The 13,986-nt window shown below is 37.1% G+C and overlaps 1 protein-coding gene across 1 annotated transcript in view; it reads left to right on the plus strand.

The window, feature by feature from the left end:
• Positions 1-574: 574 nt before the first annotated feature.
• Positions 575-13,986, plus strand: part of LRRTM4 (leucine rich repeat transmembrane neuronal 4) — a gene marked incomplete at its 5' end in the record, with an annotated part of 950,043 nt that continues 936,631 nt past the window's right edge. Inside the window, one exon of the mRNA XM_074215815.1 lies at positions 575-2,164. Within this exon, the coding sequence (XP_074071916.1) occupies positions 575-2,164 (1,590 nt within the window). The remainder of the gene's footprint in view (positions 2,165-13,986) is intronic.

A 13,986-nucleotide genomic window follows, 5' to 3' on the forward strand; every position in this document is an offset into this window, starting at 1 on the left:
CTTCCTTGCCATCCTTCACTCCCCTGGCACCCTTCACTTCCTTGCCATCCTTCACTCCCCTGGCACCCTTCACTTCCTTGCCACCCTTCACTTCCTTGCCACCCTTCACTTCCCTGCCACCCTTCACTTCCTTGCCACCCTTCACTCCCCTGGCACCCTTCACTTCCTTGCCACCCTTCACTTCCCTGCCACCCTTCACTTCCCTGTCACCCTTCACTCGCCTCCAAGGCTAGGATTCAGCAGGGTGACATGACAAATATGTTCCTTGTTAGGAAGGAGGTATCTGGAGATCAGAAGCTCCGCGCCACGTAGCGTGCCCACGAACATCCGCACGCTGGGCCTCGAGGACGCTGTGCCCAGCTCCGGAGACCCATAAATCATTCCCGAAGTAATTGAGCATCAAGAAAGAGACACTTCCTTAAGAGCTCCCAGGCAGTGATAAGGAAAACCATGCCTTAGGAAGGGGGGGGGGGAGAGAAGTTGGGAACTGCCATTGCACCTCCCCACCTGCCGGAGCCACCCGAGCCCCTCCCCCCCCCCCCCCGCCCCCGAAAGCTGCCAGGGAGCGATTTCCGCAGCCTCCGTTGCCCACTTGTTCTCCTTCTTCGCTTCGGCAGGTTTCCATTTAATCCAGCAGCTGCGAGGCATGAGCGTGGTCCTGGTCCTGCTGCCCACAGTCCTGTTGGTGATGCTCACGGGCGCTCAGAGACCTTGCCCCAGGAACTGCCGCTGCGATGGCAAGATCGTCTACTGCGAGTCGCACGCCTTCGCAGACATCCCCAGGAACATCTCCGGGGGCTCCCAGGGCTTGTCCCTGCGCTTCAACAGCATCCAGAAACTGAAAGCCAATCAGTTCGCAGGGCTGAATCAGCTCGTGTGGCTCTATCTGGACCACAATTACATCAGCTCCGTGGACGAGGACGCCTTCCAGGGCATCCGGAGGCTGAAGGAACTCATCCTGAGCTCCAACAAGATCACCCACCTGCACAACAAGACCTTCCACCCGGTGCCCAACCTCCGCAACCTGGACCTGTCCTACAACAAGCTGCAGACCTTGCAGTCGGAGCAGTTCAAGGGCCTCCGCAAGCTCATCATCTTGCACCTGAGGTCCAACTCGCTGAAGACGGTGCCCATCCGAGTGTTCCAAGACTGTCGGAATCTGGATTTTCTGGACCTGGGCTACAACCGCCTGCGCAGCCTGTCCCGGAATGCCTTTGCTGGCCTCTTGAAGCTGAAGGAGCTCCACCTGGAGCACAACCAGTTTTCTAAGATCAACTTCGCGCACTTCCCCCGCCTCTTCAACCTGCGCTCCATCTACTTACAGTGGAACCGGATCCGCTCCATCAGCCAAGGCTTGACGTGGACTTGGAGCTCCCTGCACAACTTGGACCTGTCAGGGAATGACATCCAGGGGATCGAGCCGGGCACTTTTAAATGCCTGCCCAACCTGCAGAAGCTGAATCTGGATTCCAACAAGCTCACCAACATCTCGCAGGAGACTGTCAATGCCTGGATCTCCTTGATATCCATCACCTTGTCAGGGAACATGTGGGAATGTAGCCGCATCATTTGCCCTCTTTTTTCTTGGCTAAAGAATTTCAAAGGGAATAAGGAGAGCACCATGATATGTGCAGGCCCCAAGCAGATCCAGGGGGAGAAGGTCAGCGATGCTGTAGAAACCTATAATATCTGTGCTGAGATCCAGGTGGTGGTGACAGAGAAGTCCCAGCAGGCCCCACAAACTCCCCAGAAGCCTCTGGTCATCCTCAAACCCACCGTCTCCAAACTGGAAACCACCCAACCGACTCCATTCACCCCGAGTCCTTCCTCCAGTTTCCCCTTGCCTGGCTCAGAGCCAGAATATGAGCACGTGTCCTTCCACAAAATCATAGCTGGCAGCGTGGCCCTCTTCCTCTCGGTGGCGATGATCCTCTTGGTCATCTACGTCTCTTGGAAGCGTTATCCGGCCAGCATGAAGCAACTCCAACAGCATTCTCTCATGAAGAGGCGCAGGAAAAAGGCCAGAGAATCGGAAAGACAAATGAACTCCCCGTTACAGGAGTATTACGTGGACTACAAGCCAACAAACTCTGAGACCATGGATGTATCAGTTAATGGATCGGGGCCTTGCACATACACCATCTCTGGCTCCAGGGAATGTGAGGTATGAACCATGATCCTCCTAAAAGCATTTCAGCTCCTGGGAAGGAGAGGTAAATGTTTGAAGCTCTTGAGGTGTCTCTAATCACTAGAAAGATTAATGAGCCTTTTGCTTTGGGGTTTTGCTCAGTGTGAAAGGTTATTTAATTAAATTACAACCACCAGGAAAGTGACTGTGGTTATTTTTAAAGGAGTTGAGACTTGAAGGAAGTTCATTCAAGGATGAGATTAAGTTGGAATAAACCTCCGTGTTACGGCATCTACTTCTTAAAGTTTGTACATAGGGGTTGGACTTTTATGAACTGTTTTGTTGTTTCTTTTTTTTTTCTTTCTTTCATTTTTTTTTGGTATAGATTTGATGTCTGGTTCTTGGTTTTCTGGTTTGTTTGTTGATTTGTTTCTTTTAAAGATATATGAATGAAGGAGGGGTCATGTTAATAAAAAAATACCAAAATTTTTGGATTTGAAGAGGATCTAAACCAAAGAGAAATTGACCAAGGGTTGATTTTGCTGTAAATGTTTCAGTTTCTAACTTTAGCAGGTGATAGTTATGTCTAACACACAGGGATACCTGCCACGTTTTACTTTCCTTCTCAAACTTTTTACCAACCTAGAGAATGTCAGGAGTCTGTTCTGCTAAAATGCAAGGAGGTTTTATTATTATTATTATTAATTATTATTATTATTATTAATATTGTTTTCATTTGGGATTTTTCCCTGTCATCACAAGGGCCTGTGCCACTCTTTTTTTTTCCTGGTTTGTTTTTAAAGGCATATTATGTTTGAGTAGTGGCTAGTTGTTGGGCATCAGAGGACTTGTGTAATTGTAACTATATGTCAAAGGGAAGCCTCTAATGGGCTGTGATACTATAGGTGATTTAGCCATTATACAATTCCAGGCATGGGATGAGCTGTCTGTCATGGCTGGTGTGATCCCAGAAAGAAATGATGTATTGTTAATCTCTTCTACAAAAGCTGACCTCAAATACTGTTACAGAGAGGGGCTATGGATTGCATTTTAGCTATTTTCTCTTTCCATACATTTAGCTTCATGGATTGTCTCAAAACAATACATTAAGGCATTGCCTCTTTGCATTTGTACTTAAGGTTTGAGGGAAGAAACATCATCAGAGATGGATGCACATTTTTGAATCCTAGGGATCTTAAGATATATTGTGGGTACATAATAAAGACAAGATTAAAAGAAAACCTTGCAGCTTCCTTAGTTGTTGCCCCAGCTCATAATTAGTGATAAATTCATAGTATTCTTTCTAAGACAAAGTTAACCTGAACACATGAATGATTATGGTGACACTATCATCCCACTACTCCAGTAAAAGGAGAGGCTCAGGAGTGGCAGGGGGCTGTCTCAGATTCTATTTTCAAGTACTTGCCTTTGGAAAAGAAATTTTCCATGACAATTTAGAGCCATGTGATTCACAACATCCTCCACCCCCTCCCACTGTTTCTATATCAGCTAAACAATATAGTAATTTTACCTAGTCTTTAACTGTCTCTCCTCCAACTGGTCTAAACTGGCCAGTAATTAAAACACTTTGGGGCAAATAACTGAAGTTGAAATTACTTACAAATTAACACAATGAGAAATATTGAAAAGAATTGCAATGGTTAACTTTTGAGCTCACTGTGTACATTTGAAACACCTCTAGAGTTAGTAAGAAATTAGACACCCAAGTTCTAAATTCCTATCTGCATACTGGGTGGTAGTGGAAGTCTATAAGTTCTATAAGGCTTGATGGGATTTGAGCCCTCATTTGCCCTTTACAATGCTAACATTAATGAAGAACCTTCTCCCTACTGATGCCTTGTATTTTGTACCCACTGAACAAGATGGAATGAAAAAGGAAGATCATTCTCTCTACTAAATTAATTGGGTATCCTTAATTTACCTAGTGACTGATGCTTGTTTCTTCCCTTTGGAGATATACGAAATAGGAAGACAATTCAGAAAGGCAATTGAGAGCTAGTAGGGACAATCGAGATCACCAAGTTCAATTCCATCATTTTGCAATCCAGGCAACCGAGTCTTGAGGAAAGAAATTGTTTTAGCCAAAGCCAAACCTGGTTAACAACACACCCAACATTAAGCCACATTTTACTAGATTTAATATCCATTATTGTGATTGTTCCTATTTTTTCATATTATAGCTTTCTCCTTCCAATTCCAGAAAGTTTGGAGAACTATTTATGTAGGGTTACTTTAATAGGGGCTCAAAGAAACTGATTTGATTTAAAAATCATTTTTCCTCTCAAAAAAACCAAGGATCCATAGTAGACTATTTATGAGAGGAAATATTGAAATGTCAAACATAAGAAAACCCTACCTAGCAACAGAAACCAGTTATGTATCTATATTTTTAAAATTTCGATACCATTTTTCCTAAAATAATTTCTAAAAGAGAAGTTTATTAGCTAAAATTAGACAGTCACATTTTCTTAGGTTCCTGATATTTTATACATACAATAAGATTGTCTCAGTTGTTAAGCTGTCCAAGAAACTGAAATAATAATGACCTAGATTGTATTGGATATGCAAGAGGATCCAGCAGTCACCAGACAGAGACCATAGGATATAATGCTATTGTCTTTGATGCCACAGTCAAAAAATATTCACTTTTTAATAATGATTATATACCATATAGGACTTGCAAGTCAAATTAGAGAAAGGAAAAATAGTGATGGATACTGCATAAAGATATGAGTGCATATATACATGTCTATATTTGTATGTATGCAGAGAGATTTCTACTCCAATTTGATTTGCAAGTGCAATAGGGTAAATATGTATTTATACACATGGATATGTATGTGCATATGCATAATATTTGGCAATCCAATTGCAATGAATGGAAAACAGACATGAAACAAATCATTATTAATGAGGAATATACTGATAGAAGGAATTAAAACACTTTCAAATAATAGATTCATCAGCCACAGTGTTTGCAGTTAGTGTTTTTCCACTGTGATTAGCCTGGCAGGTTCCCTCACTGTTTATTCACGGAGTATGGCTAGAGAGAGAAGACATAACTTTAATGTGTTGATCCACCAAAAAGAAAAAAAAAACAGTCCAAATAGTTACATTTTCTTGCTTTTTCTCATGACATTTTATTGATCTTTTGTTAAATAGAACCACTTCTCTCACCGTATGAAAGACTTTTCTTCCACCCTTAAATAATTTTATTTATTTATTTATTTTGCAATGAAGGGGTCATTACAGAATAAACCAGTGGCTGCTTCTGTCTCTGAGTGTTTCATTTTAATTTTGTCATTGAAAATTAGTCACTAAAAGAAAAATGACCTTAAGTTAAACAAGAAATTTCAAGAAGGAGACATGGTGGAGTACAATGGAAAGAACACTTCATCTTCAGTCAGAGAATCTGAGTTCAAATTTGGTTGTCTGTGTATTGACTTACCTGTATGACCTTGAGCAAACTTTCTAAGCTTCTCAGAACCTCAGTTTCTTTATCTGAAAAATGAAGAGGGTTGGATTAGATGGCTCCTAAGGACCTCTCTAGTTCCAAGTCTATGTGTCTATGATTTTAACCTTTTATTTTAATTAAAAGAAAAAACTACCATGATAAAATCTAGGAAAAGAGAAATCTAAGCCTTGAAAGAAGCACCTTATTTTAATCTTTTAAGGATTAAACTGTGATGGTTTTTAAAGTTGGTGAGTGATTCTATTTTTGTTTTGTATTTTGTTTTTGTTCTGTTTTTAATAGGGATGCATTAACTCTGGGGTGGGTTCATTTGCATTTCTTGGGATTTTCATTGTTAGCTTGTCTCTATTTTTACTGGTTCCAAGATTTCAGACTCTGTTTGACTATGCAATCCTTATCTTTTTTCTATTATCTAGCTAGGTGCAAACTCTCACTTTCCTAGTTCCTTTAACTATTTTGTAGACACTTTAGGCTTTGACTTTTTCCATGTTCCTGAATGGCAGCACTTCAGTGGCCTGGAAAGGTAATATAATTATGCAAGCATCAGAGGGTGGTAAGCCCAGACCTATTATCCCTCATCTCATAAACAGTCACCCCTACACACAAATATAGACAATGTTGTAAAGAAAAAACATATTGTGTTAGTAACATTGTAGGATATGGATGGTTTGCAATAGTCTTCAAAAATACTCTACAACATTGTTTTTCCTAAGTCATCACTTTCATTTTGGTTCGCGAAAATAAGTGGAAAAAAAAGAAAGACATGTATAGCAACTCATGTGTGACTGGATGCCTTTCTTACCCATTAAGCCTCTTGGTCTTCTTGGAGGACTAGTTCATTTTCTATTGGTTATTTAACATTTCTATGATTTCCTAATATCATAACATCTTACTCTTCTGTCCCACTAAAATTGTGTTTAACTACATAAATGGATTCTGGGTATTAAAAGAAAATAGGGAAAATCATTCCCCCAAATAAGTTGTCTTTCTCAAAGAGTTTATTCAAGTATCAACTTAGAGATTTCAAAATTTGGCTTTTCATCAACATTCCCAGTTGTATCCAAAACTTTTGGGTTTTTAAAACCTCATTTTTTTTATGAATGACCTTAATATTTTTCAGTGTATACTGTTCCTAAATATCTGTAGGCCATGAAACAATAAATTGACATCTATAAGCAATTTGCCAAGGAGACAATGGAAGTGAAACCAAGGTCCTTCAGGTAGTGTAGCTTTAAAATCCTTTTGTTCTTAGAGAAGCCATTAGTCTAATATTTGACCCTGTCTTCTCCAGGTTACATATTAGACTCTGTGCATGGGAGCTTTGGGGGGAAATGAGAATAATATAGGAGATGAGGGGCTCACTATCAGCCTTGGAGTACAAAGCGGTAATCAATGTTTCTTACCTTACTCCTTATCTTCTTTCTTGTGCTATCAACATTACTCAGAAATGTATTATTCTCATATTCTTGAACTGACTCATAAATTGTCTTTTCCAACTCTTTTCCAATATGTTGTTTAGAGGCAATATTTTCAGTCAATACTGTATATGTGATTTTACGCTCTTGAAATATGTTGGTCCTCTAAAATCAAAATAACACATAGAAATCTCGAAATGACTGAAGGGTCCTAAATGGTCATATTAAAATATGGGGCTTTGTCACTGGGGCATTACAGATGTTAACCCATGAAGTGAATGTCTAGGAAAATGGGACAGTCTTATCACTGATAAAACACAACGTCAATGGCAAAATTTAAGAGTTTTGAAGTTTCCTTTAAGGTAAAACAACTCTAAGATGATAGTTGAAACCATTTGGGGATATTGACTGTGTTCACCAACACAGATTAATAGTAAAATGGATATCACCATGATACTTTTTACCTTTAAATCCTAGTGCTTTAGAATGTTAAGCCTAAGATAAGAACCTGAAAATTGTGTCCTGTGGGAGAGAAATGATTATCCACGTAGCAAACCCTCTCCCAGAAACTTTTAAGAAAGGGTCAAGGCCATGAGACGTGTTCAATAACAGATTTAAGCAGGTTAGGTTTTCCTACTGAGATACATAAAGATTCAAATAAATTTGACCATTAAAATGTTAACCATTGGAATAGATCTTTATGACAGTGTCAAAGTAAATATCTTAGCAAGCAATAGGCGTACTGAGGATTGGGTGAACCAGAGCTCATGCATGATAATTGAAGGTTAAAGGAATGGGAAACATATCAAAAACTTGAAGGATTCAATGCCAAACCATTCATCTACCCTCTGAAAAGCATCTGTTTAGATCCACTTTGAGCCAGCTGAGGTGCTAGGCTCAGAGAATGGGAACTTGGCTTCAACCAGAAGATTGCCAATATTTGTATAGATAGATGTAGAGGTAGAGAGAGAGGTAGCTCTCTTTACCCCTCCCCTCCCTTTCTCTCTCTCTCATCTCTCTATCCATCTATCTATCTGGCTATCTGCCTCTGACAAGTTTTTCTTCTGGAACTTAAATATCAGGGATATTGGATGTACTTATTTCAGAAACCGGAATTCTTTGAATCCATTACAAGCTGGAGAGGAGGCAAACTTATGTGTTGAAGAAAGCATTTAAAATATTTTATTAGATTTGTGACTTCACTGATTTGTATATGTGTGTACATCATATATATGAGCATACATATATAAACGTATTTATCTATATACATTGCATATATATACACAATTATTTTAATAGAACACTTCAGAGTTGCATCATAGCACAGTGGACAGTTGGGCAGATGCAAAGTCAGGGATGATTGAATTACAGTTCAGTCTCTGATACATAGTGGTTATATGACCCTGGCTAAGATAATTATAAAAAATGTTTCAAGCAACATTGGAAAACAAACCTATTCAGAATTCTCTTGTCTATTGGAATGGAAATAATTTTATGCCAGAATTCATATAACAATGAAATTATAGGTTTAATCCCCCCTATTGAAATCAATATAGATATTTTAAAGGTAATATATGTAGAGGCACTATTAATAGAGGATAGCACTCTGAGCTTGGACTCAGGAAGACCTAGTTTCAAATTTTGCATTTCCTACTAATTATATGTCCCCAGACAAGTCAATTAAGCTCTTTCAACTTCAGATTCCCCATCACTAAAACAATTGCATAGGAGGTTGATTAACTTATCTTTACCAAGAAAACACCATAGATAGCATTGGCATGGTATAGTCCATGGGAATTACAGAAATGACTAAAAAAAACCAACAGACATTCCTTCTAACTTGAAATCTATGATTCTAGGAAAATTCATTGCAATGAAAAGCTAGGATGATAGATAAAACAATGACTAGTTATCATCCCATATGACCAAATCGACTTTCCCCAATAATTCTATGCAAATGAACATTTTTAACATCACTGATCATTTCTTCAGTTTTCTTTTTCTGTAGTCATCATGAATCATTCTAGATTTTTCCTATTTTTCTCCAACTCTATACAATTTCATTGCCATTCAAAAATGCTTCCCTTTCTAGTCAGTAGGCTATACTGTGAAAAATGCTGTCTCTGGAAGCAAATGAAATGCATTAAGGTCTTGGCCTTTGCCATTTTTCTATGATCTTGGAAAGATTAAAAGCTATAGGGTCTTAGTTTTCTGCATTGTCTTCTCCCCTCACTTCTGTTCTAGATCCATTGAAAATGAACACAAAGTAGATACAACCATGAAGAAGTTTTCATGGAACTAGAATCATTATAAACTCTAGGCACTCCAAAGCTGTACTTGACTAACACAATGAAGAATGAGTTATTTCTAAACATGGGCTCGATAATTTGAATATAGAGATATTTAGATAGAATGGAGATCAGTTCTCATGGTTACTACCTAAGGGAGGGCACATTTTCAACTTTGGTGTCTGAGTCAGCACAGCACCTACTTGTAGACAAGGATGTGTACAGGTAGCAGCATGGATCTGTCCTTGGCAAATACGCAACCATTTCACATCAGTCACTAGACACAATTTATATGTGTCAAGTGTTGGGCACTCAATACAAAAAAGAAACAAGTCTTGCCTTCAAGGAGCTTTTATTTTACCTGGAGTATATATTTTATCAGTGGGAAATTTTAGCTGTATCATATTGAGAGAAAGTTTTAAAGAACTATTCTCTATCTGCATTGCAGATAGTAAAGTTAATAAAAGTGATAATATAATATGTGTGGTATAAATATATGTATATATATGAGCATATATATAATATTTATATTCCTACACATATATGTGCACACACATATAATATATATATATAATTTATATGTATATATTATATATATGTATATAGTATGAGAGTGATCTGTGATTTTGTTAAATTGGATGACTTCCCAGTTGGGGTACTCACTATTCCATAAATCTTAAATCCTATTGTTTATGCAGTATATAAACTCAAGACTTTGATTGAGCCACAAAAGGTTTAAGTGACTTGCCAGACTTACACAACCATATAAGATATAAGACTTGACCCCAAGTTCTTTGAATAGATTTTATATCAATGTTATTTATATTTCAATATTTGTGAAGTTTGGAAATTTATTAGTATAGGTCTGTTTTCCAGCAATGAATACCACGACTTCCCCATGCCTTGGCAGACGGTATAAATCAGGAGCACAGGACCCAAAGTCAGGAAGACTCAAATTCAGGATTAGGAACTTGCTATTTGGATGATGACTGATTGCTATATTTTATATCCATTGGTCTCAGTTTCATCAACAATAATAGCACCTAGCTCTTAGAGTTGTGTGAATCAAATGAGAAAATATTTTTAAAGTGCTAATTTGCACAGTAGGTATGTCTAAAAATGTATTCCTTTTCCTTCTTGTGAGAATCATGGCCCCTATTAAAACCATGTTGAAGCATATGGATTCTTCTAAGAATTATAATTTGAACTTTATGAAATCAAATGCAGAGGGTTTCAAAGGAAATCAATTATATTGTTACAGTAACTATATATGTATATGCATATGTATGTATATATATATATATATATATATATATATATATATGAAAATTACAGATTCTCAGGTTGCTATTCCCCGATTAAACAAAAACAGATTCCAAATATTCCCAATACTATTGTTAGGCATGTAGAATCCTTGACTTCCAATGGGTATGCCACTGATTAGCTAATTTTGATCCACATGCTTCAATCATTTAAGACTAGATCTGCATCTTGGAGGAAACATAAAAATCAGTTTTCCCAACTTCCTCCTTTTTATGCTTGCAGCCAATGGAGCCCAGAGAAGGGAAGGGAGTTTCCAAGATAACCTAGTTAGTAGGTATCTCCAAGAACATTTGCCTCACAATCCTTTGCTCTTTTTACTACATCATGAAAAGTCCTACTCTCTGTTTTTTTCTCCTTTGGTTGTTTTTAGACAGACTAATACAAAGCTAAGGTGATCTCTCTTGATAAGCTTAAATGTCACTGAATAAAGTATGGAAAATTTATTGCAATTATTGACGAATATATGATTATCAGCTTTGGAAAGTAAAATCAACCAGATGACAGTCTGCCTGATTATTATTCCCCCTCTCCCCCTTCTCCCTCCAATCCTGTTTAATATAGTTTAAATAACTCTCCCCTGGTTTCCCTGCTATATAAATATTTGTTTTGTTTTTAACCAGAGATCTGCAGTTTCTGAATCCATGCTCAATTGAAGCTATCCATGTTCAAGTACACCCCCAAAATAGGTGATCAAAGTAATACTTTTAAAAATCATCTCTAACTTGGAACATGAGGGGATTCTTATTATATTCTACATGAAGTGCCTTAAAATTGGAATGAAAATATTTTTACTAATTTAATGGATAAATAATGACAGAGAGAGAGAGAGAGAGAGAGAGAGAGAGAGAGAGAGAGAGAGAGAGAGAGAGAGGGATAATGTGGTGAATGGGTGTTGGAACAGTGGAATGAACATAATTGTTTAATAGTTTCAGTCAATATATATGTACTCTTAAGTTTAAAGGTAGCAAAAATAATTGAGGAGAGTTCATCCATGGAGTATTTTGATGTTGTGGATCAGGTAAGACAATATTACATTGAACCCATCATTACATCAGCTGGTAAAAACTAGATCTCTAAGGTTTATAACTAAATTGATTGACTTATGAAATGTTGAATTGAAAAATATCTTTGACCCTTCTATGAAGCATTTTTTTCATCTACAAAACAGGGGTAATAACTCCCCAACAAAATTGCAGCACTGCTGAAATGATTAATGAGCTACTGTTGGGAAACCACTCTGAGCTCTTCCATTGCTAGTTGCCACATAAATATAAACTGATCATTATCGATAAACACAACTGCGGTCATGAAAAATGCCCTGCTCACCATGGATGCATTATTATCATTGGCATTATCAGCCATAATGATGACAATAATGTCCATTGATGTGGCAACAGCTGACGTCATGATGGTTTCAACAAAAAGGGCAATAAGCTTCAATTTTTCTCTCTATTAGCTTGAGCCCTTTTCCCACATATATCATAGATTGGAACTATCTGTCTAAAAATACCCTAATCTGCAACTTATACATCTCATCAATATGGGCCTTCCATCAGTACAATTTGAAATCTGTCTGTGCTTTTCATCTTGTATCTGTCTATTTTTATGAGAATTACATAAAGCATTTTATAAACACTGAAGTTATTATATGAACTCTATAGTCTAAACCCACATTATACATTTAATAGAATTTTCTGTGAGTGACAATTAACATTTTATTCCCCTCAGGGAAAGGTTGACAACATTCCCAGTATTGGCCACAAAAAAGTATCAGGATTTTAGGCAGCAATAGTTGTATTTCCAGAGGCACTTTATGATTTAATTGCAAAAGAGAATATAGGCATTACATAATACTGCAGGAAGAAAATCCTGATATCATTTGGAGCAAAACATTCCTTTACCAAACCCATCAAAATAGACTGAAATTTTTCTTGAAATCACTTTTTGGACCCTTAAATACTTAGAATTTAGAATGATGGCTATGTTGTAACACACACACACACATGCACAGGCATATATGTGTGTGCCATAGATCTGGGGTTCAATATTGTGATTTTGCCCATGTTAGGAAATTCCCCCCCCAACTCTTCAGATCTTCATTATGAATATAATCTTAGAAAGTCAACTGGAGAACTGAGAAATTAAGTGAATTGTTCAGATCATAGAACCAATATTTCACAGAGGTGTAAACTCATCCAGGTCCCTCTACCTCCAAGACCATGCTCCTGTCTTTTTTCTTAATTCTAACATAAATACATTCTTAAGTGTAAATGACTCTGTATACTTATGTGTGGATATACATATATGTTTGTATGTTTTGTTAGTAAATCTTATTTTTATAAAAAAGGGAATGTAAGTGATGATTAGTTTGATTGCTTCTATTTAATTCCCATTGCTCAGATAAGGTAAGTTTTAATTGGTACAGGAGTTCTGGTATGTCCCCTAATTCCAACTGCATTTATCCTGTGGCACAATTTGAGTGAATTTTCTTTATTCCTTGCTTTTCATTTCTCATTAATAATGAATTAATTAATTCAATTAATAATTCTGAGAATATCCTTATTTCCAGGGTCTAGACTATTCCACTGCCTTACCCCATGGATGACAGGAAAGTCCCTTATTAGTGCCACCTCAGTTCATATGTACACACACACACACACACACACACACACACACATATATATATATATATATATATATATATATATATATATATATATATACATATAGGTTTAAATCATGGATGTCTGGTCATTGGATCAGCCTTCAGATTTAATTTCACTTCTGAGGAACCATTGATATGATACTCAAAAAGTTACAAAAAATGGCATTGCATTCCTCTAGTATTTTCCTTTAGTATCTCATCTCTACTAAACACCGTTTTTATGTGACAGAACTTATCTTTCTGGATAGCTCCCTGTGATTCTGTTCAATGATAACATTCTATTGCATATAAGCAATTGATATTTTATGTCCTTATTCCATAAATATAAATATCAGTTTATACAAATATAATTTCCCAAATATACATTTATTTAGCAGTACACACCTCTGTGTATATAACATATATATTATATATATTATATATATTATATTGTATATTATATATAATATATTATATATATATTTACACATATGTAAGTGGGATGAGTATATGAGTGCCTATTGCTCCATCCATTACTTTTTTTTAACTCTATTTACAATTATAGTGTACCTATAAGTCGGATAATTTCTTACACATTTTGCTAATTTTGCCAGATTAGGGTAGACCAAAAACAAAAATCAAGGCTTGTTATTTATTTGAAGAGAGAAGAAGTGCCAACCTCTTATTCCTCTATC

Source organism: Macrotis lagotis, chromosome 1 (assembly GCF_037893015.1).
Source record: "Macrotis lagotis isolate mMagLag1 chromosome 1, bilby.v1.9.chrom.fasta, whole genome shotgun sequence".
NCBI classification, from domain to species: domain Eukaryota; kingdom Metazoa; phylum Chordata; class Mammalia; order Peramelemorphia; family Peramelidae; genus Macrotis; species Macrotis lagotis.